This window comes from Cydia amplana, chromosome 13, assembly GCF_948474715.1.
Source record: "Cydia amplana chromosome 13, ilCydAmpl1.1, whole genome shotgun sequence".
In the NCBI taxonomy this organism is placed as follows: domain Eukaryota; kingdom Metazoa; phylum Arthropoda; class Insecta; order Lepidoptera; family Tortricidae; genus Cydia; species Cydia amplana.
The window spans coordinates 8,530,786-8,558,536 of NC_086081.1; the positions used below are offsets into that span (position 1 = coordinate 8,530,786).

At 50.6% G+C, this 27,751-nt stretch overlaps 2 protein-coding genes across 2 annotated transcripts; both read left to right on the forward strand.

Moving 5' to 3' along the window:
* Positions 1 to 989: 989 nt before the first annotated feature.
* On the forward strand, positions 990 to 2,976 carry LOC134653263 (uncharacterized). The gene is made up of 4 exons (XM_063508589.1): positions 990 to 1,239; positions 1,661 to 1,873; positions 2,199 to 2,328; positions 2,851 to 2,976. The coding sequence occupies exons 1-4, from the start codon at positions 1,153 to 1,155 to the stop codon at positions 2,970 to 2,972; spliced, it is 552 nt and encodes a 183-aa protein (XP_063364659.1). The 5' UTR covers positions 990 to 1,152; the 3' UTR covers positions 2,973 to 2,976.
* Positions 2,977 to 4,828: 1,852 nt separating this feature from the next.
* LOC134653708 (symplekin) lies at positions 4,829 to 27,480 on the forward strand. The gene is made up of 13 exons (XM_063509100.1): positions 4,829 to 5,034; positions 5,178 to 5,371; positions 6,553 to 6,748; positions 7,458 to 7,639; positions 8,509 to 10,052; positions 10,588 to 10,836; positions 12,346 to 12,549; positions 14,326 to 14,432; positions 14,862 to 14,967; positions 16,320 to 16,438; positions 17,366 to 17,509; positions 18,003 to 18,139; positions 27,426 to 27,480. Exons 1-13 carry the CDS (start codon positions 4,990 to 4,992, stop codon positions 27,478 to 27,480), a joined length of 3,282 nt encoding a protein of 1,093 aa, XP_063365170.1. The 5' UTR covers positions 4,829 to 4,989.
* Positions 27,481 to 27,751: the final 271 nt, after the last annotated feature.

Genomic DNA, 27,751 nt, shown 5'->3' on the forward strand with positions numbered 1-27,751 from the left:
CTCTCTATCCCCAATATACAGGATGTTTCATCTTAATGATAATGAGACAATGAGGGAAAATGAGTAATTATGAAATATAGGTACTTAGCTGCTTATTTTAGATTTGATATTAATCTAAGAGTCATACGAACCCGCCGCAGAAAAGCCGCTTCCCTACAATTTTATTTACGCTTTTATTTTAAAACGACGTGCTGAATAACTTTGATAGGTATATGTCATTCACAGGTGAACTTACCCTGCGATCAATCAAGCTTTAAAAGCTTTTACAAGTACCTAATATTAAACCAAACAACATTAGATAATTGCAACTGATTGGTTATCAAAAGCTGTATCATTGGGCTCTGACAGATAATCCAACTTACCTATTTTTAGTTTCATGCATTCAGGACAAGGCGTTACTTCACAATATTTTTCCGAGTATATCCTTTCGCACCAAAGAAGAATCGGTTCTTATACTTCCACCATTTCATACGTTTATAAGTGTGAATGTTCGCTAGTCCTGTAGACAAAACTGCTAGCAAGATCATAAGAAAAATAAAAATTACGATGGGTCTTCTTTGGTGCACATTAAGTACATAAAATAAAAGTATAGAACCGTAAGATAAAGGCTACACATACAACAACATGTAGTAAAACTGTAAAAATATGAACAGGAATTTGAGCGTTTTGACTTGGGTTTGGATTGTCTAATCGTAACTAAGTATAGGTAGACTTCAGTAACTATCTATTATTTTTCATTACGGCTTGGCATTATAGCTCCAATGAGTCTATAAGCCTATTTAAGGAAAATATAGAAGTGACAAAATATTTTTTATTTGTATAGTTCTAAAAATTAAGTACAGTTCTATATGATTTGACATTAGTCACTGGTTTATTATCGATTTGACTCGATAACTCGCAAGGATTAGGTTTGGTTTCACGCCGTTTGTTATGAGAAAAGAGATACTGAATTAGTCAGTTCATTGGTCGGTCACTATCGCCCGTCATTTTTATCGCTGATAAGAGATAAGCTTAACTACTTGCCGCAACGACCAAACATAAGAACCGCGATGCAAGCACGTCTCACAAACGAACAAAACTAATATTTTTCGGTTTTTTTATCTATACATTTATATCCAGTGACTTTGTCGATTGAGTGTTTGTGTGATCAAAATGGGTTACACTTTGCCTGTGTTGGAGAAATGTTGTTGTTGTTTTAGTGTCAGAGTCGGTGCTTTGATCATCGGCTATTTGTCTATGGTGAGTCAGTGTCCAGCCGATGTTTACTCCCCAGTAATATTTTGATACGTCTCTCATGTCGCTTGTCATTTGTCGCAACTAGTTATTAGAGTCTGGTCGGAAAGACAAGAGTCGTGGAATGTATTGGGCCCCATACATTCCACGACTCTTCTCTTTCCGCACAGACTCTAACTCTTTTGGTCACATCCCATTGATTGATTAACCACTATCAAAATCTGATAAAACCCCCTGTCGTTATTTTAAAATTGGATCAATGTCATGTCCAATGGAGCGAGGGCATAATTTCCTTCCCATGACTTACTAATCTCAATTTAGAAACCGGAATTAGAGTAAACGGACATAATGACGTTAGAGCCGCGTATTTTGTTAGCAGGGGGTCAACTATCAGTCCATCTGACTGTTCCTATGTTTAATATTTCAGTTCAACTCCTTGATGTCAATTGCGTCGACCGCCACCGGCATCGCATGGCTCGCCAAGTTCGTGGAGTCGGAGAAGCACAACCCTAACCCCCAGCACCCCCCAGAGCAGCTGGCGGCAGGGGCCTTGGGCATCTACATCACGTGTGGGATCTACCTGGCCTTGTACTTGTTTTATTTCGTCATCAGCTTGCTGGTCATCGTAGGCGTGCATAGGGTTAGTATATTGTATATTAATACTAATACTTACCTACTCATAATATATAATGCCACCCAATAGCGAGCACTTTGATTCGCCCTATTATGGACCTATGATTTGGTGTATGATGAATAATAACAAAGTGATACATTAGTGGTAAGCGTAGGTACCTACATATATTGAACAAACTGTTACTTCTGCGATGACTCTGTCGGGTTTGCGAAAATAGGTAGGTATACACCTCACCACTCGCACGAATATGTAACGGCGGAGAAACGACATCAACAACGACTTGTTCAGTGTACTTATTCGAAATTGAAGTCTCATTTGTTTTTTTTTTCAGAATAAACCCCATCTGATGACATACTACGTGAACACAGTTTTGTTCATGTTGGCCGTGGTGGCCGCGCTAATTGTAGTTACGGTCGTCTTTATGGGCGTCATTGCTGCGATACCGTTACTCTTCTCTAGTGGTAAGAAAACAATATATTGCAAAGTTTTATCTCAAGTCCAATCGACCGATCCACTAGGTACCAATGCACGTACGGATGTCGGAAAATAGATAACAGTATAGTATTCATAGATCGACGATCGATCTTTTAGAGTTTTAGCTTTAGACAGCATCAACCGTGGCATCATTTATAACCTTTCAAAAGTTACGCCGTTAATTATTTTATTACTAGATATAGGTAGGTACCTACCTCTAATCCTATTTCGACAATATAAAATGGTTGTGTTCTATGATAACGTACGCCATGCTCAAAGCTGCCTGTCGTAGCAAGTTTTCGCCATTCCATTCTGCAGGTTATGGGCCCAGCACGCTTCTACTGTGCAACTCTGAAACGCATGCAAAATAGTAGATAGAAATTACTTTATGTCAAAAAAACTAATAGATAGATAGATACAACGTACGCGTTCCAACATACATAATATAAGATCATCTCATATGAATTAAATGTATACTCGTAAACCATTGATAATATTGTTTTTTTCAGTAATCGTGTTTTACTGCCTCCTAGTGGTCCGGAGCGCGTATCTCGAGATGGTGGAACAGAACCGACCGAAAGTGTACGAAATGCATACCATGACTACTCAACAAGCACCGCTTATGGCGTAGCTCATGGGAGTTGCGAAGATTGTATTTCAGCCGACTAAATCTATGGCGTATCCCCCACGGTCTGATAGGTACCGGAGTCTTTATCACGGAATGAATAAGGTTAAAAACCCACAGATTATACCTAATGGTTGCAACTGTCTTGGAACCAGCAATATAGTGTAGTGTATTACCTATCTACTCGTACCTATTTATGTTTTATGTTTCTTTGGATTTGGTATATCTAAAGATAATATAAATTTCTGCTTTAAAAAAACCGGCCAAGTGCGAGTCGGACTCGCGTTCCAAGGGTTCCGTTCATTACACAATTTTTAACAATATATTTTTTATTCCGTCTGTCCCAGCCTATTTGCTCCGGAACTACTGGACCAATTAAGTTGAAATTTGGTACACAAATGTAAGTTTGTGACCCAAAGACGGACATGTAATGTAAACAAATTAATTTTAAATATGGAAGCCACTTTTGGGGGGTAAATGAGCAAATTAAAAAAACAACGGGTTGCACTCCGGGAGTGCCGACAGAAGTGAAAACTCAATGACTAGTCCAAAATATCTGCAGCACTATGTATAATTGACCCATCCTCCTTTCTATTGAAAAACTTTAGTTCCGAAATTGCTAGTCAGTGAGCTTGTTTAAAATTCGAAATTCAAATTTGTAGCGTTAATTGTTTAAAATTCGAATAGAAATTGTAAAGACCTCGCATCTAAATATATTTGGTCATGATATTTTGAGTTTTATTCACCAGTACTAGAGTTCACTTTTATTAGCGATTTCATCAAGATGTAGCTTTATTGAATTATATTTGAGTGATAGTATAAAGTTAAAATGTAACTGTGAGATCCTCGTATTTCAGCCCGTACAAGATTAGAACCTTTTTCATGTAATGTCATTGAGTTTTTCTTTATTGATTTAAATGCCATCTAAATGAGTGGCCATCTAAAACTTACGGTCACGTGATCGCCTTACGCTGTCTCGAGTTTATCATTTTTTCCCCACCTCAAAAAGTGCCCAGCGCCGCTAAAGAAGTTTTCACTTCAAAAATAAAGTTTTTCAAACTATACCTATCGTGTATCATATCATATCGTGTATCATATTTAAGTCTATTTGTAAGTTTGTAACTAACACTATAATATATGGATTCAATCGTCCGAAATAAATGATTTTTATTTTTATTTTATTTTTATTTTTTATATCAAATGAAAGAGCTCATTGTAAGAATCTCAAATTTTTTTTTTTTTATAATTCTAATATTCTTACTTTAGCAGTTATTCAAGAAACTAGGCAAAAAATGACCATTCCCCCTTTATCTCCGAAACTACTGGGTCTAAAACTTTGAAAAAAATACACAAAATAGTTCTTTACCTATAAATGACAGGAAAACCTATTAGAAATGTGCAGTCAAGCGTGAGTCGGATTTAATTATGTACTTAGTTTTTGATCCGACCCCTACAGGTTTTTAATGGACATTTCACTCACGTTTCACATATCAATTTCTTTCCGGCATTTATGTTTTTAACGGGATTCATTTCACGACTCTTCTCTTTCCACACAGACTCTATTATCACATTACCGATAAAATGGAGGTGCGGGCCGAAGAGAATATAAAGCCCCTCCAGGGGCTTAATCACCATCAATCTAATAGGCAATTTTTTTTTCTAATCAAATCAATCGGACTGGCCTTTTGTTTTTTTGTTTTCTTGAACGCACCCATGCAAAATTTAGTGGTAGCGACACTGCAACACTATACGTCAAATATGACTTTATTACCCGACCAAATTAGAAGTGCCTCAACTAATATATTTTTTCTCTTTTGCACTTACATTGACTTATGAGAAACGTCAATACTTTTTCTCACTCCAACAGTTTCTTCACTTATTGTAAAGTAATAAATGAAACGTTGTTACACCTTACACCGCTAGCGTACCTCGTACTTAAAATTGTATAATTATTGCAAAAATATGCTTGCATTTATGCAATGAGATTGTTTTACTAAACATAGAAGGCGCAAACACAGCCAAAATGTCTAAATTTAATCAAAACGCAAAGTTAACCGCACAAAACCAGGTTCGTTTTGCATTGTAAACTCGCCGGTGCAAGACCTCACTTTTCTTTCACATGTATTCCATTGTTTTTGTGTCGAATTGTTTATTGCGAATACACAAATTGTTTAATATACCATGTTTTATTATTCCCCGTTCCTTTTTCAGCTTATACAATGGATAAACGACGCCGGCATGTCAGATGGCAAGAAGAAAACGGACCTCTTAAGGAAGATTTTAGAGATTCTGGTACACCAGCTACCTGAAATGATTCCTGTGTACATGGAGAACATTCTAAGCTACATCAATGACAAAAACACTGAAGTAAAAAAGCAAGTTGTAACTTTCATAGAGGAAGTAAGGTGAGGGAGAATGTAGCATTCTTATCAGCTTACCAGATAAGGATAAGTCGAATCAATTAGGCTCTTCATATGAATTAACCCCTCGAGTCCCAGGTATAGACAACATACAGTCAACACTTCTAAATACCAAGGGTTTTGACATGCGTTTTTCCATATTTTTTGTATGAAATTGCATGTGCCAGAGATATCAGGTCCGTGGAACTCGAAGGGTTAAAAGTATTTCAAACAACCTTGGTAAAGGTAGAACATATTTGTGTTGATATAAAATTATCATTTAACATTCTGATACTGCTTGACCATGGTTATCGTCAGTTCTAGTAATTCTAATGCAATTTTAGTTCAGCAACACTTGCTTATTGGGAAATTTCAGACATAATGTCTCATATTTCTATTCTTCTATGAGTAGGACCTATAGTACGATCTTTGCTTAGTTTAGGGCTAGATCGATCTGTGTAATATTGCCTCCAAATATTTAATGATGCGCTTGTATTGTAGTTCAGTGTATTATGTATGATACCTCGGGCTACATTCCAAGAACATGTGATAAACTGCCTTGAGTCTGAAAAACCTGAGGATGTCGAATGATGGAACAGCTCTCTGTGCAGCTGTGTATACTTAGCTTCTATAAAGAAAATCCGCAATTTAATGTCACCATTGTTAGACACGGCCAGGATGTACAAACTATATTTAATTTGTAGCTCATCAATAGCACATAACGTGACAGAATTCAATTTTTATAGTTTCAATAAATCTCAAGAATAAAACTATAGCCTATTCCAGGTGTTTACAAACTTTTTGAACTGAGGATCATAACCAGGCCTCTACTTCATTTTTATAGGCCGGATTGTATGGAACAGCCATACTCTAAGTGTGTTCCGCGGAACCCTAGGGTTCCGCGACACCCCTGCAGGGGTTCCGCAAGAATTTAGAACACTATGCTTTAGTCGCCTCGAAAAATTGTACTATGCCGCCACCGTATTGTAGGGTTCCGTCAAGTATTTCGCTTTCCAAAAGGGTTCTGTCAAAAAAAAATTTTGAACCGCTGGTATGGTATTGTCTTTTTTGCTTGAAACTAACCAGCAAGCCTAGTTTGGAGAGCCCTGGCCTATTCAATATAATTCTTAAAAGACAATAAACAAAAAACCTTGCGACAAGTTCAGCAAAGTATTTTTTTTTTCTAGCAAGATCCAACCTGAACACCTCCCCACCATAGTAGGGAAGCTGCGAATATCAATCATAGACACAGTAATCGCAGTACAGAAACGAGCCATACAGGCGGCCAGCATTGTGTACCGGAACTCTCTGCTGTGGCTCTGTGAGAGTGATGCAGCATTCACTGATAAGGAATATGTGTGGGAGCAGCTTTCTGCTCTGAAGGTGAGGCATTTATAAGTATAGTTGTAAGTTTTGGTATCAAGGGTAGCAGTTACAATGAAAAATAGGCATTGTGGTTATCTTTTCAAAACAAATTATTATTTATTTATGTGGATCTAATGACTGGATATGGATAATGTATGTACTGAAAATTGTACTTTTGATGGCGGAACACCCATAGAACTCGATTTCCATGGACTTGACTATTTTTCGCACTTTACTAAAGCTCACAAACGCAATATTAACTTTGACTAAGAATATTTTTGATGCACTGCCACTAATTGAATTTTTATAATAAAAAGTAACTAACTAATGTTAATAATGTCTATCACATATTATGTCCGTTAAGAGGACTTAAATTTATACTTTGTTGTATTGTACAATAATTAAAAATAAAATAGGTGATATTAGGATATTATTTATTATTAGGTTGGTGATAGGTGACGACCGGTCTGGCCTAGTGGGTAGTGACCCTGCCTGCTAAGCCGATGGTCCTGGGTTCGAATCCCGGTAAGGGCATTTATTTGTGTGATGAACACTAATATTTGTTCCGGAGTCATGGATTTTCTATGTATACAAGTATGTATTTATCTATATATGTATATCGTCGCCTAGTACCCATAGTACAAGCTTTGCTTAGTTTGGGGTTAGGTTGATCTGTGTAAGATGTCCCCCAATATTTATTTATTTATTTATTGTGTATTGTGTCCAGCTCCTAGTCCTAAACATGATAGACAGCGACAACGAGGGTATCCGCACCCACTCCATCAAGTTCCTAGAGGAGGTGGTTCTGCTGCAAACGGCTGGAGAGCCTGCTGAAGGGGAGTTCAGTCTGGACAGGCTGCCCAACAGCCTGACTTTTATCAAGAGGAGGGCTTTGGAAGAGGAGTCAGAGTGAGTGCTTTTAACAATCACTAGATGGTGCTGTACTTTAATATACGTGCCTAAAATTCCTATGTTAGGGTAAAACTGGGATAGATGCCCCGGGGGTATAGTTGCCTTGATTGCAATTACTCTAGTTTCGCGAATGAAACACATGCTATTTTATTTATCTATCGAGAGACTCTGCAACTACAACTAAGTTCCGTGTTGCATGTCTCTGCGCAATTGCATGGGATGGCTAGGTGCGATCAAAGTTTTTGCGGGATAAATATCCTCTTTCTCGACGGGGCACCTATCCTAAACGTAATTTACATGGATTAGGCAACTAACCCCTATATGGGATAGTTTTCCCAAGAGGTCCGCAAAAATCGCCAATACTCTGGAAATATCAAAGATAATGAATGAATGAATGAATGAAATGAATGAAATCGTTTATTTCAGGCAACTAGTGGCCCATACATAAATACCTTAAAACTAGCATACATATTACAAAAATATAACTAAACACTAAAAAACACATTATGATTGCGATGCATTACGCAACCCCGCAGTGTCAGGGAACCGGCCGCGGAACCGCCGAAACTTGACACCCTTCGGCCAAAACTCCTCCTTGGTGAAGGTCGCTAGATGTTTAATGTTTATTCCTTTCATAAAATTGAAGATAATAAACTAAAGTACCTACCCGTTTTACAAACTAGGCATCTTGCTTTTTGTACTAAGAGATATCAAGTAATTTCAAAAAGTGGGGCATCTATCCCACCTTTACCCTATGCTTTTGAACCTGTGGTAACGGTTAGGCAATTAGTCAAATGATTTTGATGTATTGACAATACAAGTTGGTGCATTTTCATTATTGATATATAAATCTTTTACTATTTCAGGCATATCTTCACACTGCTGTTAAAGTTCCACAACTCCCAACACATCTCTAGCGTCAACCTAATGGCTTGCATGACAACTCTGTGTCTCATATCCAAGTTCCGACCGAAATACATGCCACGAGTCGTACAAGCTCTCGGAGACTTGCACACGACGCTGCCTCCGACCCTGTCGCAGTCGCAAGTCAACTCTGTTAGGAAACAACTAAAGATGCTGCTAGTCAATCTAATAAAACATCCCTCGTCAAACGATATGTTACCTCAACTAACACAGCTTTTAATAGACATCGGAATGACCCAGCAAGAGATTAACAAAGCGGTTCCTAAAGAGAGAAGGAACAAGCGATTGGGAGAAATTAAAACCGCGGACATCCCCACCAAAAGAATAAGAATTGATTCGCCTCAGAGCAACAGTCAAGGCAGCGACAGCAACAGCCGGAGCGAGTTCAATTATGACGATGACAGCCAAACTAGTTTATCTAAACAACCAACCGTTACTGAAGATACGCTATTTGAAGGGCTCGATAATGCAGATAATGTAGTCAACCTGGTGACAGCTACGCTACTTAATAATCTACCAAGTGAAATGCCCAGCAGTTTTGTAACTTTGTACAAGCCCATACCGAATGCAGGCAGCAAAGTTCAGAAGAGATCTCTCGCTAAAATGATACACAGTCTCATCAAGGACGAAACTGCGCCAGCACCCGCCCCCGTCCCGGCGCCCGTACCACCTGTCCCTGAAACCATTAAAATCCCGCTACTAAGGGATGATGAAGAAAAGATCACACTGAAGCAAGCAGTAGCCAAACTGCAACAGTCTACCAATGCTGACAGAGAAGCAGAGAAAATCATGGAAGAAACTAGGCAAGATTTCCTCAAGGAAGAAGAACGGAAGAACAAAGAAAAAGAAAAGGCCATTCCTCCACAGACTCCCACAGTTCCTAAGCTAAAACAGAAGGTGAAACTACTTAAACTGCAAGAGATCACTCGGCCGATACCAAAGGAAGTAAAGGAGAGGTTAATTCTACAAGCGGTCACCAGGATTCTCAACGCAGAGAAGGAGGCCGCGATAGGCGGAGCGTCGACTATACGCGGAAAGTTAATCACAATCTTCGCTTCAAGCTACACACCAGAAATACGCGACCTAGTGCTCAATTACATCCTAGAAGACCCAACCAACCGTATAGACTTAGCTCTGTCGTGGTTGTACGAGGAATACTCCTTCATGCAGGGTTTTAGCCGGCACCCTGTCACTTTACAGCCGAAGATGCATGAGAAACACGATCAGAATTACAATCAGTTGCTGTGTGCGCTGATAACGCAGGTGTGTGAGCGCGTGGAGCCAGTCGTTGAAGGCGCCAAGGACATGTTGCTAAGGAAGATATACTTGGAGGCCCCGCTGGTGACCGAGGAGTCTGTTGACTACTTGAAGCACCTGGTGGCGGAAAACAACGTGCCCGTGCTGGCGCTGGAGATTTTGGAGGAGTTATGTTTGTACAGAGCGCCCTGGGCGCATAAGTACGTGGCTGCACTCGTCTGTAATGTCAGTAAGTATCGTTATTTGCATTGACTCATTTGACTTTTAAAATAGTAGTTTTCTACTGTATTACCATCTCTACTTTATTTATTCCAATTGATAAAAAATATTATTACAGCCTAGTATTTAACGTGAAATGTTTTTTAAGTGATGTTCTATTTTAACCGACGAAAGTACGTTCTAAACCTGTTCGTGGCCTGAATGCTTGGGTTTACATCAGAGAGTAAGTATGTTTACATACTTAGATACATACTTAGGTAATTTCAGTGACTACATAAATGTTAGAGTAACATTGAGCTGATCTTATGCAGTGTTGGCCGAAACGTTAATGCAATTGAAAATGTTGACCATTAACCATTATAAATTGAACCGTAAACTGTAATCGTCCGTTACGGTTTAAGGTTCAATTTATAATGGTTCTTGGCTAACATTTTCAATTGCATTAACGTTTCGGCCAACACTGATCTTATGCCACTCCATACAAAAACAGTTAAAATTATTAATTTTTACCGGCGACTTATTAATAGTGGCACTATCTTTCCCAGTGAGTCAAAACGAAGAAATACGTGACCTAGCACTCAATGCTACCCTCAAAATCTACGCTAGCAGCACGGAAGCGGTTAAAAAAGTGATCGAAAAACACGCACGGCTGTACCTCGGTTTCATCGCGATGCCGAACCCGCCTAGCGAGTTCGCGGGCGACCAGGCCCGCCACGGCGTCCGACCCACGTGGACCGACGACCTGTATAAGATGTGCCTTAACTTGGCTATGGCGCTGTTTATGGATAATGAGGGTGAGTGTTCATATCAGGGATGTTGCGGATGCCGATTTTTTGACATCCGCGGATGCGGATGCGGATGCGGATTTTTAAAGGCTCACATCCGCGGATGCGGATGCGGATGTCAAGATAGTACCATAAAAAACGTCAAATATTACATTTTAGTAATTTTTATTTTAAAAAAACCGGCCAAGTGCGAGTCAGACTCGCGTTCCAAGGGTTCCGTACATTAAGTCCCACTCACGCTTGACTGCTCATTTCTAATAGGTTTTTTGGTTAATGACTAAATTACTTAGCAGTCTAGCACTTACGCCGATGCTAAGACGTTCCTGTACCGAACCGTTCCACATCCGCATCCGCATTAAATCCGCATCGATTTTATGCGGATGCGGATGCGGATGTTGAAAATAATGCGTAAGTTCCACGGTTGCGGATGCGGATGCGGATATTCGCAACATCCCTGGTTCATATTATGAAAGAACCAAAGTTAACCAAACTCGCCTAGCAAGTTCGCGGCCGACCAGGCCTGACACGGGGCGTGATCCACTTGGACCGACACGATGTGCCTTAACTTGGCTACGACACTGTTTATGGATATTGAGGGTGAGTGTTCAAGGTAGGTAACAGTATAGAGATGGGCCGAATATGGAATTTGCCGAATACGACACTTCGGCCGAATTATTCGGTCAAAAATGCATGAATTACATTAGCATTAGCAGTAGAGATGGGCCGAATATTCGGTTATTATTTGTTATTCGGCAAGTTTTGCAATGTTCGTATTCCGCCGAACTATTCGGTTAAAAGAGCCGAATATTCGGCAAATCCTTTTTATTATGTTTGTCTTATTACAACACAGTAAAATGTACCTATTCCTCCAGTACTTTTCAAGTATTTTTTTCCATCAGCTTACGTTTTCGCGTTGTCATTAAAACACCATATGATGAGACATTGTTGAATCCATTGAATGTTGGAGGGTGTTAAAGCTTTTTTTGCGTGTCCCTTGCATTTTGACCAGTTTGGTTCTAGGGAATTACCTAGGAAGCAACTTATCTTTAGCTAGTACGAAAGCGCAAATAGGGATGATGACACATGTTGAATTTTATAACAAAATCTAGTAAAATAGATAGCAAACGAGCAATTTATCACAATAATGTGGATATTAAAATAAAATATTGAAAAATTACAAAATTACAGGGCCTGAAAGTTTCAAGCAGATACTTACTTACCTCTCTGAAACCACTGGTAGCTTAAAAAACGACAATTCATCGTTTTATGTTGAATTCAAACAACCGTCCACTGAACAGTTATAATAACTTTTTTTTGTTTCTCCATTATTGCACAAAAAAGTTCACAGACGCGTGTCTCAAGCGGATGGCACTCGCGCTCGCACTGGTCCCAACCGGTCCGAGATATCGTGTCCGTGAGCAGTGTCTATGTGTGCGTTGCTCGAGCGCACTTTGTATGTAGATTGATTTCTGTACTGTATCTATTTTGTGACGGTGTTGACTATGTGGTTGCCCTTAGATCTGATGGGCGAGGTGGGCCGCGTGTACGGCTCGGCGCCGGCGGAGGGCAAGCGCGCCGTGCTGCGCGCCGCCGAGGCGCCGGCGCGCGCCGCCGCCGCCGCCGCCGCCGCGCGCCGCCGCGCCTTCCTCGCGCTGCTCGACGACTGCCCGCGCGGCGCAGACACGCTGCTCACCAGGCTGCTGCATATTTTCACTGAGAAATGTAAGTTCACGACCAGAGATTTTTAAATTGTATTTTTTGATTTATTAAATAATGTAAATTATATGTATTGACGATCATAATATAAATTCGTTTAGATTCGTGTAGGATAATTTATACGTATTGTAGTTTTATATTCATCATCATCAATATTTATGTCGGTGGTGTAATCACTCTTCTCTTTGCTGGGCCAGCCCTTTAACTCCCTCGTACGACACGACACTCGGCAATCTTTTCTTTTATTTGGCTGAGATATGCTATTCTGGGCCTTCCTCTGCGTCTTTTACCCTTAATCTTGCCCTCCAGGATGTTTAAAAACAATCTGTCGTGCCGTATCAGGTGGCCAACCATCTCGCCCCTTCTGTTAGCTATTGTGTCTAACAGGCATCTCTTCTCTCCTGCCGTGCTCAGTACCTCTTCGTTAGTCTTCCTTTATGTCCATCTAATCTTTAGCATCCTCCGCCAACACCACATTTCAAAAGCCTCCAGTCGCCCTCTGTAGTGATGGGTAGGACATCAATTTGAAATGAGTTTGTATGAGCACCTCATTTTCTAAAATGAGGTGTTACAATGTCTTACTTCAAATGAGGTGAGGTACTAGCATATTTTCAGCGTCGACTATTCCATTAATTCCAACAGCGACATTTTTTTTAAATATATTTATGTATTCATCACTTCCTTTATAAATCAATAAATAGTAATATTTAATTGGAGTGTAATTTTGGAGGTTAAGAGGATTTTTGAGGGGTTCATGTCACAGAGAGGCGGTGAGTGGTACAAACTCAACGCATTTCTCGGTGGACCTTTTGTCGTTGCAATAAGGTTTGTAGTTCGGTAGTTGACAGTGTGGACCATTACTCGTTTCTTCATTTGAGACATTTGAGTTTTGAGTGTCGGCGAGCAGGCGAGCACCTAGCGCCTCCCGCGATCCAGTGACTTTCTTGCGAGTTGTGAGGAGTGTGTGAGTTTTGAGGGTCGCGAGACTCGCGAGTGAATTTGAACGGATAAGAGTTTTTTTTTTAATTTGAAGTGTGTGAATGATTTGTGTGGCAAGAGGTGTTTGTGATGCGCGCGAGTCAATTAGAAAAATGAATGGAGGAGTGAAGTAAGACATTTTTGCGGTACGAAGTACTGCGACAAATTAACAAAATGAGTGGTACAAATGAGGTGCCTCACGAGTGAGCGACTCAACACTAACCCTCTGTCCCGTTGTGTCAGTGTCCATAATTTTATATTTCGAGAATTAATATTTAAATCTATAGTAATGTAAGTAGGCCTGTTAAATATAATATGTAGGGTCAGCAATTACACATGGAAAATTAATGTCAGACAAATGTCCACCAGCAGCATGGCAGATGCGAACCCTTTTCATCGCGTTTTTCATCACTTTTTCACACATTTCTGGCGTTATCTCAGCGACAGTGTTTCGAATATTTTGTTTTAATTGCTGAAGGTTCGTTGGCCTATTAGCATAGACACGTGTCCTTTTAGATAGCCCCACAGAAAAAAGTCAGGAGCTGTTAAATCAGGCGATCTTGGGGGCCAGTCAATGTCACCGTTTCTCGAAATTAATCGACCGGGAAACGTTATTTTTAATGTTTCTATTGTTTTTAATGATTAAAACACGTTGTTCCGTCGTAAAACGCTCCATAATAAATTTGCCGTATCTACACAAACGAATTTTTCATGCAATAACTGTCATATTTACCGCCAAAATAAAATGGCGGCAAAAAAAAGTTCTATACCTCTAAGTTGGCCACCCTGTATTTATATTCACAGGCCCGCCCACACAGGAGCTGGTGTCGCGCGTGCGTGCGCTGTACGCCACGCGCGTGTCCGACGTGCGTTTCCTCATACCCGTGCTCAACGGGCTCTCCAAGAAGGAGGTTAGTGACTTGAGATAAATTAAAACAGCTGGCAATTGTTGCCTTCCCCACTATAGCAATTTCATTTTTTTTTAAAGACTAAAAAAACATTTTTGAAGCCTCATAGCTAAAGAACTGATTGACATACGGCGCTGCAGATAGGCTTAAATTGTTCCAAATTTAATGCACTTTCAACATTATAAAGCTAGTTATGACAAAAAGCCCGGATAGTTTTTTTAAACAGTCCGAATTTTTTATAGTTTTTCGCAAATTACCCAGGGAGCATAACTTTTTTTTGCTTGCAAAACATAGTTTCACATTCCTCCAAGGAATCAGAATACCACACCAAAAATACAGCTTTAAATCACGCTTTACGTTTTATCGTAAGATTTGACCGATCTATTATCTCACTACACATGTTTTAATGTGTGTTCTTATGTTTGTCGATAGATACTAGCCGCGTTGCCAAAGTTAATAAAGCTGAACCCGATGGTTGTGAAAGAGGTGTTTAACAAGTTGCTCGGACTGCAGAACCCTAACGAGGAAGTTTTACCAGGTAATTGAATCTTATTTTACTGTTAACTCAAGGTAATTAACGATTTGTTTTGAGTCGTGTAAGTACCTAAATATTTTGTGACACTGTGAGATATTTAAGATTTATAAATTGTACACGGTTTGATATTGAATACTGTTGTTTTCAGCTAATTATGTTTGTAAGTAAAAGTGTTACGGTTCACCAGCGAATTCGTTTAAATTTTCATACAACTCTATTCTTTTTCTTCCTATTTAAGAGCTGTGCTCTTGTCGGTGGAGTAATATCCAACTCATCCGGTCCTCTGCCAACTCCTTAACCTTCTGGTATGAACAAATGAAACTAATATTCTGCGATTTCATGTCAATCAGAAAGTTTCAAAGTTAGCGAAAAATACACAATCACCTGTATATCGTAATCGTAATGAACTCTGCATGTCGTATTGTGTAATATTTATTACCCTAAAAATAATATGCAAGAGTCTCCTTTCTCAAAACCTGACAGAGCTCATAGCGGAATTTACAAGCGGGGCGAAGAGATCTCATTAAAAAATTATTAAGTGTAAAGCCTCATTTAGACGGCGCGCGAACTCGTATACGATTTTAGTTACATTGCAGGCCATTGAGATTACATCAATTCAGCCGACCGATCAAACGACTCAATGTAATCAAACTCGCATGCGAGTTCCCGCCCCGTCTAAATGAGCCCTTAATATTACGGAAAAGACTAACTCCCTTAAACGCCCTACAAACCTCAATTAGCTAATAATCGTTTGTCTTTATCTGTCATTTTGACGTATGTATTTGTAAGTGTACGGGTCGTACATCTGAGTTGATATGATTCTTGATGGTTGATTGCAATCTTTATGGAAACACTGATTTCGGTATATGTATTTATTGATAACCAAGGTATATAAGTAAGTACTAGCTAGGAGCACGTATGAACGTAAACTAAAACATAAATCGATGTATGGCGTAATCGCAAATACAGCTATTATTATAAAGTCATTGTATTTAATGCTGACGCGAGAAATGTGCGATGCTTGCATTGTACAGTAAGAAAGGGATAAAACATAGTTTAACTAAATTAGGCCCGTAAAGTTTTATGAATAAGGGTGTAACAAAATAATGTACGACCGGTCTGGCCTAGTGGGTAGTGACCCTGCCTGTGAAGCCGCGGTCCTGGGTTCGAATCCCAGTAAGGGCATTTATTTGTGTGATGAGTTGGTGGTTGTTTTCTATGTATTTAAGTATTTGTATATTATATATATCGTTGTCTGAGTACCCACAACACAAGCTTTCTTGAGCTTACCGTGGGGCTTAGTCAATTTGTGTAATAATGTCCTATAATATTTATTTATTTATTTAATGTTTCAGTCTCACCTGCGGAGTTGCTGATAGCGCTACACCTGATCGACCCCGGCGTGGTGGACCTCAAATACATCATCAAAGCCACCGCGCTGTGCTTTGCTGAGAAGCAGGTCTTCACACAGGAGGTAATGCCATCTCATCTGTCATCTCTTTTTAACACGATGTCATCGTAAAGCAGGTTTCTCTAAACTATGGCCCGCGAGTCAGATCTCCAAGCCTGCCAATCCGAACCAAAAGTTTGGAGACGTCTGCCTTCAAGAAACTGGCACATACTTCAAAAAAGTGTGTACAGCTGTTTAAAGGGTCGGCAACTCAAACGCACTGTATGTAACTAAGCTCTTTATTAATATAGTGTTTTGTATCCCAGATACAGAGCCACTATCTTTGAGCTGTAGACCTCGCGAACCCTCTTGGCTCCGCCTTTTCGAAAACTTTTTTTAAATTCTTGAACCTGATTACAAAATTTGACGAGAATCGACCTGTAGAGAACATCCGGACATATAAAAGCTTTTTTGTGCAAGCTAAAACGGAGACCTTCGCCAACGCTCGGTAAAAAATATATAGATTGGCATATTTAGTAATTTTGTACTAATATGACACCTCAGTTCCACAAACGCAGTAATTGAACTGTCATGTTCCTAACTGGGATATAAAATCAAAGCTTATTTTGCCGCCGACGTTATGAAATGAAATGAAATGAAATATTTTTATTTCGAACATGTAGTCCATATATAGGGTTAGGTATTACAATAACTTATATCTATAGTTAGTATTATAATTACGACAAAACAAACAAACAAAACAAAACATTTATAGCTTTCGCGGCGGAACAGCAATACAACACATTGTCATTTTTTTTTCTCTTCAACATGATTCTATACTGCTTATTTAATATTTGTAATTTAATTTTGTAATAAATTTTTGAATGCTGAAATTCCAGCCAGACATGTAAAGAACTGAATTTGTATATATTGACATCTTATGTATAACTCGTGTTTTATCAAATAAACGATTATCTTATCTTATCTAATACAAATAATAATTTGTTTCAGGTGCTAGCAATAGTGCTACAGCAACTGATCGAAGAGCCAGACATACCGGTGCTGCTCATGCGGACCGTGCTGCAAGCGCTCACACTGCACCCTTCGCTGCAGCCGCTAGTGCTCAACATACTGCAACTGCTCATTGAGAAGGAGGTAACAGACGACACACCCAATTTTTTTGCAGACTTCAGAAACTAAATGGTCGCGTACTGTGCGGTTTAAGAGGAATTTCCTCCCGCGGACGCTCCGGCTGTGGAATGAGCTCCCTTCCGAGGTTTTCCCGAGTATCTTCAGTATAGGGTTCTTCAAAAAGGATTGTAAAGGTTTTTAAAAGGTCGGCAACGCGCATGTAAAACCTCTGGTGTTGCAGGCGTCCATAGGCTACGGTGACTGCTTACCATCAGGGGGCCCGTATGCTTGTTTGCCACCGATGTGGTATTAAAAAAAAAACTTTTCCCTACATTCGTTTTGTTTATATATGTACATTCATCGGATTACTTGATTCACGTTTAGTTTTGAGCCACCCAACTTGCTAGACGCCATTGTCGAGTCAACTTTTCGTGGACGATGGACGTTACATCGTGACACCAAACATCTTAGAAACAATCAAGTTCTCTAGCAATGTAATCGTTAATTTTTCTTGTAGGTGTGGAACAACAAGGTGGCGTGGGAAGGCTGGGTGAAGTGTTGCGAGCGCACGCTGCCGGGCTCGGCCGCCGTGCTGCTGGCGCTGCCCCCGCAGCCGGCGGCGCTGGCCGCGCAGGTGCCCGCACTGCGGGCCGTGCTGCACCCGGTACGTACAGCTACAAGGGGGAGGGGGAGGGCTGGGTGAAGTGTTGCGAGCGCACGCTGCCGGGCTCGGCCGCCGTGCTGCTGGCGCTGCCCCCGCAGCCGGCGGCGCTGGCCGCGCAGGTGCCCGCACTGCGGGCCGTGCTGCACCCGGTACGTACAGCTACAAGGGGGAGGGGGAGGGCTGGGTGAAGTGTTGCGAGCGCACGCTGCCGGGCTCGGCCGCCGTGCTGCTGGCGCTGCCCCCGCAGCCGGCGGCGCTGGCCGCGCAGGTGCCCGCACTGCGGGCCGTGCTGCACCCGGTACGTACAGCTACAAGGGGGAGGGGGAGGGCTGGGTGAAGTGTTGCGAGCGCACGCTGCCGGGCTCGGCCGCCGTGCTGCTGGCGCTGCCCCCGCAGCCGGCGGCGCTGGCCGCGCAGGTGCCCGCACTGCGGGCCGTGCTGCACCCGGTACGTACAGCTACAAGGGGGAGGGGGAGGGCTGGGTGAAGTGTTGCGAGCGCACGCTGCCGGGCTCGGCCGCCGTGCTGCTGGCGCTGCCCCCGCAGCCGGCGGCGCTGGCCGCGCAGGTGCCCGCACTGCGGGCCGTGCTGCACCCGGTACGTACAGCTACAAGGGGGAGGGGGAGGGCTGGGTGAAGTGTTGCGAGCGCACGCTGCCGGGCTCGGCCGCCGTGCTGCTGGCGCTGCCCCCGCAGCCGGCGGCGCTGGCCGCGCAGGTGCCCGCACTGCGGGCCGTGCTGCACCCGGTACGTACAGCTACAAGGGGGAGGGGGAGGGCTGGGTGAAGTGTTGCGAGCGCACGCTGCCGGGCTCGGCCGCCGTGCTGCTGGCGCTGCCCCCGCAGCCGGCGGCGCTGGCCGCGCAGGTGCCCGCACTGCGGGCCGTGCTGCACCCGGTACGTACAGCTACAAGGGGGAGGGGGAGGGCTGGGTGAAGTGTTGCGAGCGCACGCTGCCGGGCTCGGCCGCCGTGCTGCTGGCGCTGCCCCCGCAGCCGGCGGCGCTGGCCGCGCAGGTGCCCGCACTGCGGGCCGTGCTGCACCCGGTACGTACAGCTACAAGGGGGAGGGGGAGGGCTGGGTGAAGTGTTGCGAGCGCACGCTGCCGGGCTCGGCCGCCGTGCTGCTGGCGCTGCCCCCGCAGCCGGCGGCGCTGGCCGCGCAGGTGCCCGCACTGCGGGCCGTGCTGCACCCGGTACGTACAGCTACAAGGGGGAGGGGGAGGGCTGGGTGAAGTGTTGCGAGCGCACGCTGCCGGGCTCGGCCGCCGTGCTGCTGGCGCTGCCCCCGCAGCCGGCGGCGCTGGCCGCGCAGGTGCCCGCACTGCGGGCCGTGCTGCACCCGGTACGTACAGCTACAAGGGGGAGGGGGAGGGCTGGGTGAAGTGTTGCGAGCGCACGCTGCCGGGCTCGGCCGCCGTGCTGCTGGCGCTGCCCCCGCAGCCGGCGGCGCTGGCCGCGCAGGTGCCCGCACTGCGGGCCGTGCTGCACCCGGTACGTACAGCTACAAGGGGGAGGGGGAGGGCTGGGTGAAGTGTTGCGAGCGCACGCTGCCGGGCTCGGCCGCCGTGCTGCTGGCGCTGCCCCCGCAGCCGGCGGCGCTGGCCGCGCAGGTGCCCGCACTGCGGGCCGTGCTGCACCCGGTACGTACAGCTACAAGGGGGAGGGGGAGGGCTGGGTGAAGTGTTGCGAGCGCACGCTGCCGGGCTCGGCCGCCGTGCTGCTGGCGCTGCCCCCGCAGCCGGCGGCGCTGGCCGCGCAGGTGCCCGCACTGCGGGCCGTGCTGCACCCGGTACGTACAGCTACAAGGGGGAGGGGGAGGGCTGGGTGAAGTGTTGCGAGCGCACGCTGCCGGGCTCGGCCGCCGTGCTGCTGGCGCTGCCCCCGCAGCCGGCGGCGCTGGCCGCGCAGGTGCCCGCACTGCGGGCCGTGCTGCACCCGGTACGTACAGCTACAAGGGGGAGGGGGAGGGCTGGGTGAAGTGTTGCGAGCGCACGCTGCCGGGCTCGGCCGCCGTGCTGCTGGCGCTGCCCCCGCAGCCGGCGGCGCTGGCCGCGCAGGTGCCCGCACTGCGGGCCGTGCTGCACCCGGTACGTACAGCTACAAGGGGGAGGGGGAGGGCTGGGTGAAGTGTTGCGAGCGCACGCTGCCGGGCTCGGCCGCCGTGCTGCTGGCGCTGCCCCCGCAGCCGGCGGCGCTGGCCGCGCAGGTGCCCGCACTGCGGGCCGTGCTGCACCCGGTACGTACAGCTACAAGGGGGAGGGGGAGGGCTGGGTGAAGTGTTGCGAGCGCACGCTGCCGGGCTCGGCCGCCGTGCTGCTGGCGCTGCCCCCGCAGCCGGCGGCGCTGGCCGCGCAGGTGCCCGCACTGCGGGCCGTGCTGCACCCGGTACGTACAGCTACAAGGGGGAGGGGGAGGGCTGGGTGAAGTGTTGCGAGCGCACGCTGCCGGGCTCGGCCGCCGTGCTGCTGGCGCTGCCCCCGCAGCCGGCGGCGCTGGCCGCGCAGGTGCCCGCACTGCGGGCCGTGCTGCACCCGGTACGTACAGCTACAAGGGGGAGGGGGAGGGCTGGGTGAAGTGTTGCGAGCGCACGCTGCCGGGCTCGGCCGCCGTGCTGCTGGCGCTGCCCCCGCAGCCGGCGGCGCTGGCCGCGCAGGTGCCCGCACTGCGGGCCGTGCTGCACCCGGTACGTACAGCTACAAGGGGGAGGGGGAGGGCTGGGTGAAGTGTTGCGAGCGCACGCTGCCGGGCTCGGCCGCCGTGCTGCTGGCGCTGCCCCCGCAGCCGGCGGCGCTGGCCGCGCAGGTGCCCGCACTGCGGGCCGTGCTGCACCCGGTACGTACAGCTACAAGGGGGAGGGGGAGGGCTGGGTGAAGTGTTGCGAGCGCACGCTGCCGGGCTCGGCCGCCGTGCTGCTGGCGCTGCCCCCGCAGCCGGCGGCGCTGGCCGCGCAGGTGCCCGCACTGCGGGCCGTGCTGCACCCGGTACGTACAGCTACAAGGGGGAGGGGGAGGGCTGGGTGAAGTGTTGCGAGCGCACGCTGCCGGGCTCGGCCGCCGTGCTGCTGGCGCTGCCCCCGCAGCCGGCGGCGCTGGCCGCGCAGGTGCCCGCACTGCGGGCCGTGCTGCACCCGGTACGTACAGCTACAAGGGGGAGGGGGAGGGCTGGGTGAAGTGTTGCGAGCGCACGCTGCCGGGCTCGGCCGCCGTGCTGCTGGCGCTGCCCCCGCAGCCGGCGGCGCTGGCCGCGCAGGTGCCCGCACTGCGGGCCGTGCTGCACCCGGTACGTACAGCTACAAGGGGGAGGGGGAGGGCTGGGTGAAGTGTTGCGAGCGCACGCTGCCGGGCTCGGCCGCCGTGCTGCTGGCGCTGCCCCCGCAGCCGGCGGCGCTGGCCGCGCAGGTGCCCGCACTGCGGGCCGTGCTGCACCCGGTACGTACAGCTACAAGGGGGAGGGGGAGGGCTGGGTGAAGTGTTGCGAGCGCACGCTGCCGGGCTCGGCCGCCGTGCTGCTGGCGCTGCCCCCGCAGCCGGCGGCGCTGGCCGCGCAGGTGCCCGCACTGCGGGCCGTGCTGCACCCGGTACGTACAGCTACAAGGGGGAGGGGGAGGGCTGGGTGAAGTGTTGCGAGCGCACGCTGCCGGGCTCGGCCGCCGTGCTGCTGGCGCTGCCCCCGCAGCCGGCGGCGCTGGCCGCGCAGGTGCCCGCACTGCGGGCCGTGCTGCACCCGGTACGTACAGCTACAAGGGGGAGGGGGAGGGCTGGGTGAAGTGTTGCGAGCGCACGCTGCCGGGCTCGGCCGCCGTGCTGCTGGCGCTGCCCCCGCAGCCGGCGGCGCTGGCCGCGCAGGTGCCCGCACTGCGGGCCGTGCTGCACCCGGTACGTACAGCTACAAGGGGGAGGGGGAGGGCTGGGTGAAGTGTTGCGAGCGCACGCTGCCGGGCTCGGCCGCCGTGCTGCTGGCGCTGCCCCCGCAGCCGGCGGCGCTGGCCGCGCAGGTGCCCGCACTGCGGGCCGTGCTGCACCCGGTACGTACAGCTACAAGGGGGAGGGGGAGGGCTGGGTGAAGTGTTGCGAGCGCACGCTGCCGGGCTCGGCCGCCGTGCTGCTGGCGCTGCCCCCGCAGCCGGCGGCGCTGGCCGCGCAGGTGCCCGCACTGCGGGCCGTGCTGCACCCGGTACGTACAGCTACAAGGGGGAGGGGGAGGGCTGGGTGAAGTGTTGCGAGCGCACGCTGCCGGGCTCGGCCGCCGTGCTGCTGGCGCTGCCCCCGCAGCCGGCGGCGCTGGCCGCGCAGGTGCCCGCACTGCGGGCCGTGCTGCACCCGGTACGTACAGCTACAAGGGGGAGGGGGAGGGCTGGGTGAAGTGTTGCGAGCGCACGCTGCCGGGCTCGGCCGCCGTGCTGCTGGCGCTGCCCCCGCAGCCGGCGGCGCTGGCCGCGCAGGTGCCCGCACTGCGGGCCGTGCTGCACCCGGTACGTACAGCTACAAGGGGGAGGGGGAGGGCTGGGTGAAGTGTTGCGAGCGCACGCTGCCGGGCTCGGCCGCCGTGCTGCTGGCGCTGCCCCCGCAGCCGGCGGCGCTGGCCGCGCAGGTGCCCGCACTGCGGGCCGTGCTGCACCCGGTACGTACAGCTACAAGGGGGAGGGGGAGGGCTGGGTGAAGTGTTGCGAGCGCACGCTGCCGGGCTCGGCCGCCGTGCTGCTGGCGCTGCCCCCGCAGCCGGCGGCGCTGGCCGCGCAGGTGCCCGCACTGCGGGCCGTGCTGCACCCGGTACGTACAGCTACAAGGGGGAGGGGGAGGGCTGGGTGAAGTGTTGCGAGCGCACGCTGCCGGGCTCGGCCGCCGTGCTGCTGGCGCTGCCCCCGCAGCCGGCGGCGCTGGCCGCGCAGGTGCCCGCACTGCGGGCCGTGCTGCACCCGGTACGTACAGCTACAAGGGGGAGGGGGAGGGCTGGGTGAAGTGTTGCGAGCGCACGCTGCCGGGCTCGGCCGCCGTGCTGCTGGCGCTGCCCCCGCAGCCGGCGGCGCTGGCCGCGCAGGTGCCCGCACTGCGGGCCGTGCTGCACCCGGTACGTACAGCTACAAGGGGGAGGGGGAGGGCTGGGTGAAGTGTTGCGAGCGCACGCTGCCGGGCTCGGCCGCCGTGCTGCTGGCGCTGCCCCCGCAGCCGGCGGCGCTGGCCGCGCAGGTGCCCGCACTGCGGGCCGTGCTGCACCCGGTACGTACAGCTACAAGGGGGAGGGGGAGGGCTGGGTGAAGTGTTGCGAGCGCACGCTGCCGGGCTCGGCCGCCGTGCTGCTGGCGCTGCCCCCGCAGCCGGCGGCGCTGGCCGCGCAGGTGCCCGCACTGCGGGCCGTGCTGCACCCGGTACGTACAGCTACAAGGGGGAGGGGGAGGGCTGGGTGAAGTGTTGCGAGCGCACGCTGCCGGGCTCGGCCGCCGTGCTGCTGGCGCTGCCCCCGCAGCCGGCGGCGCTGGCCGCGCAGGTGCCCGCACTGCGGGCCGTGCTGCACCCGGTACGTACAGCTACAAGGGGGAGGGGGAGGGCTGGGTGAAGTGTTGCGAGCGCACGCTGCCGGGCTCGGCCGCCGTGCTGCTGGCGCTGCCCCCGCAGCCGGCGGCGCTGGCCGCGCAGGTGCCCGCACTGCGGGCCGTGCTGCACCCGGTACGTACAGCTACAAGGGGGAGGGGGAGGGCTGGGTGAAGTGTTGCGAGCGCACGCTGCCGGGCTCGGCCGCCGTGCTGCTGGCGCTGCCCCCGCAGCCGGCGGCGCTGGCCGCGCAGGTGCCCGCACTGCGGGCCGTGCTGCACCCGGTACGTACAGCTACAAGGGGGAGGGGGAGGGCTGGGTGAAGTGTTGCGAGCGCACGCTGCCGGGCTCGGCCGCCGTGCTGCTGGCGCTGCCCCCGCAGCCGGCGGCGCTGGCCGCGCAGGTGCCCGCACTGCGGGCCGTGCTGCACCCGGTACGTACAGCTACAAGGGGGAGGGGGAGGGCTGGGTGAAGTGTTGCGAGCGCACGCTGCCGGGCTCGGCCGCCGTGCTGCTGGCGCTGCCCCCGCAGCCGGCGGCGCTGGCCGCGCAGGTGCCCGCACTGCGGGCCGTGCTGCACCCGGTACGTACAGCTACAAGGGGGAGGGGGAGGGCTGGGTGAAGTGTTGCGAGCGCACGCTGCCGGGCTCGGCCGCCGTGCTGCTGGCGCTGCCCCCGCAGCCGGCGGCGCTGGCCGCGCAGGTGCCCGCACTGCGGGCCGTGCTGCACCCGGTACGTACAGCTACAAGGGGGAGGGGGAGGGCTGGGTGAAGTGTTGCGAGCGCACGCTGCCGGGCTCGGCCGCCGTGCTGCTGGCGCTGCCCCCGCAGCCGGCGGCGCTGGCCGCGCAGGTGCCCGCACTGCGGGCCGTGCTGCACCCGGTACGTACAGCTACAAGGGGGAGGGGGAGGGCTGGGTGAAGTGTTGCGAGCGCACGCTGCCGGGCTCGGCCGCCGTGCTGCTGGCGCTGCCCCCGCAGCCGGCGGCGCTGGCCGCGCAGGTGCCCGCACTGCGGGCCGTGCTGCACCCGGTACGTACAGCTACAAGGGGGAGGGGGAGGGCTGGGTGAAGTGTTGCGAGCGCACGCTGCCGGGCTCGGCCGCCGTGCTGCTGGCGCTGCCCCCGCAGCCGGCGGCGCTGGCCGCGCAGGTGCCCGCACTGCGGGCCGTGCTGCACCCGGTACGTACAGCTACAAGGGGGAGGGGGAGGGCTGGGTGAAGTGTTGCGAGCGCACGCTGCCGGGCTCGGCCGCCGTGCTGCTGGCGCTGCCCCCGCAGCCGGCGGCGCTGGCCGCGCAGGTGCCCGCACTGCGGGCCGTGCTGCACCCGGTACGTACAGCTACAAGGGGGAGGGGGAGGGCTGGGTGAAGTGTTGCGAGCGCACGCTGCCGGGCTCGGCCGCCGTGCTGCTGGCGCTGCCCCCGCAGCCGGCGGCGCTGGCCGCGCAGGTGCCCGCACTGCGGGCCGTGCTGCACCCGGTACGTACAGCTACAAGGGGGAGGGGGAGGGCTGGGTGAAGTGTTGCGAGCGCACGCTGCCGGGCTCGGCCGCCGTGCTGCTGGCGCTGCCCCCGCAGCCGGCGGCGCTGGCCGCGCAGGTGCCCGCACTGCGGGCCGTGCTGCACCCGGTACGTACAGCTACAAGGGGGAGGGGGAGGGCTGGGTGAAGTGTTGCGAGCGCACGCTGCCGGGCTCGGCCGCCGTGCTGCTGGCGCTGCCCCCGCAGCCGGCGGCGCTGGCCGCGCAGGTGCCCGCACTGCGGGCCGTGCTGCACCCGGTACGTACAGCTACAAGGGGGAGGGGGAGGGCTGGGTGAAGTGTTGCGAGCGCACGCTGCCGGGCTCGGCCGCCGTGCTGCTGGCGCTGCCCCCGCAGCCGGCGGCGCTGGCCGCGCAGGTGCCCGCACTGCGGGCCGTGCTGCACCCGGTACGTACAGCTACAAGGGGGAGGGGGAGGGCTGGGTGAAGTGTTGCGAGCGCACGCTGCCGGGCTCGGCCGCCGTGCTGCTGGCGCTGCCCCCGCAGCCGGCGGCGCTGGCCGCGCAGGTGCCCGCACTGCGGGCCGTGCTGCACCCGGTACGTACAGCTACAAGGGGGAGGGGGAGGGCTGGGTGAAGTGTTGCGAGCGCACGCTGCCGGGCTCGGCCGCCGTGCTGCTGGCGCTGCCCCCGCAGCCGGCGGCGCTGGCCGCGCAGGTGCCCGCACTGCGGGCCGTGCTGCACCCGGTACGTACAGCTACAAGGGGGAGGGGGAGGGCTGGGTGAAGTGTTGCGAGCGCACGCTGCCGGGCTCGGCCGCCGTGCTGCTGGCGCTGCCCCCGCAGCCGGCGGCGCTGGCCGCGCAGGTGCCCGCACTGCGGGCCGTGCTGCACCCGGTACGTACAGCTACAAGGGGGAGGGGGAGGGCTGGGTGAAGTGTTGCGAGCGCACGCTGCCGGGCTCGGCCGCCGTGCTGCTGGCGCTGCCCCCGCAGCCGGCGGCGCTGGCCGCGCAGGTGCCCGCACTGCGGGCCGTGCTGCACCCGGTACGTACAGCTACAAGGGGGAGGGGGGATTAAGGGCCAGTTGCACCAACCACATTTAACAGACTGATCAACGTCAGCCGGCGCCTTTACTATGAAACTTTCCATACATAAATATTTAGCGAACTCTTTAACGATACGAACAGTTTGGTGCAACCGACCCTAACCCTTTGACCGTCAGACGTCTACTGACGCGCGAGGCGACAGCCCAATATCAACCTTCGTGCATTACGACAAGGTTCACTACGACGCACAATTATATCCGACTATTCTAGCTAATTATGAGTCAAATCTAAACCCGGTTACAAAGTTAGAACTAACGACAGTACTGCAATCACACCTAATCTCTTTTCTTTCTGAGAGAACGTAGTGAGTTATTAAAAGTACTTACACAAAATTGCTATCATAGCGAAGAACTGAACCTTAGTCAAATATTAAAATTAATTGAAAATAACAGTAACGGAACTTGTTTACTCACTTTTCAGCATAGAAGTAAGTACTTACTGAATTAGTAAAACCAAGCTATTTCGAGCTTGAAAATTGAAACAGACATTTTGTACTGAATTTTAATTAAATAAAAATAAACTAAATTGAAAAATTGACTTGAAATTAAGGTTGAGGAGAATAGAGGTCACAAGACCCGACATCGACAAAATGTATTTTTAATGGGGTTGGCCGGTCGAAGTATTTAAAATGGCGCCATCATAGCTTGCCCTGTCAATCCCTAGAATTATGTAATTTTTTTTGTTTTTTTAAGGCCCTAGATGCCAGTCCTTTAAGCCAAATCTCATAGAAAAACCGGCCAAGTGCGAGTCGGACTCGCGCACAGAGGGTTCCGCACCATCAACAAAAAATAGAGCAAAACAAGCAAAAAAACGGTCACCCGTCCAAGTACTGACCCCGCCCGACGTTGCTTAACTTCGGTCAAAAATCACGTTTGTTGTATGGGAGCCCCACTTAAATCTTTATTTTATTCTGTTTTTAGTATTTGTTGTTATAGCGGCAACAGAAATACATCATCTGTGAAAATTTCAACTGTCTAGCTATCACGGTTCGTGAGATACAGCCTGGTGACAGACGGACGGACGGACGGACGGACAGCGGAGTCTTAGTAATAGGGTCCCGTTTTTACCCTTTGGGTACGGAACCCTAAAAAGGGGCAAGCTATGATGGCGCCATTTATGCAAACCTTTGACAGTTGCCAACCCCATTAAGTCATGTTTTTCCCTGCAGGATCAACAGTACCCGCCAGTGCCCCCACCAGGAAATCCTCACGGAAACCCTCTAGGAAATCCCCTGGAACCACTCCCCCCCGGGATGGAATGACCCCGCCCCTCGACTAGCGACACACTATAAGTGCAACGTATCAAATGCTCAAAAGTCAAAATCCATACATAAATATTACCATATGGGATTTTGTTCGAAGATTCGACAGCTAAACTACTAATATGGCCCTTATTTTACCGCAGTGGTGACTTTCCTGAAAAAATATGGCCAAAAAATTACTTTAAAGGGCCATTGGGTAGTTCACCCTATAAATGCTCGCCATCCTAATTCCA

Coding starts and splice junctions, on each gene's coding strand:
- LOC134653263 (XM_063508589.1), top strand. CDS start 1,153: ATGGGTTACACTTTGCCTGTGTTGGAGAAATGTTGTTGTTGTTTTAGT. Junction 1,240..1,660: donor TCATCGGCTATTTGTCTATG/GTGAGTCAGTGT, acceptor TTAATATTTCAG/TTCAACTCCTTGATGTCAAT. Junction 1,874..2,198: donor TCATCGTAGGCGTGCATAGG/GTTAGTATATTG, acceptor TTTTTTTTTCAG/AATAAACCCCATCTGATGAC.
- LOC134653708 (XM_063509100.1), top strand. CDS start 4,990: ATGTCTAAATTTAATCAAAACGCAAAGTTAACCGCACAAAACCAG. Junction 5,035..5,177: donor AGTTAACCGCACAAAACCAG/GTTCGTTTTGCA, acceptor TTCCTTTTTCAG/CTTATACAATGGATAAACGA. Junction 12,550..14,325: donor GCATATTTTCACTGAGAAAT/GTAAGTTCACGA, acceptor TTATATTCACAG/GCCCGCCCACACAGGAGCTG.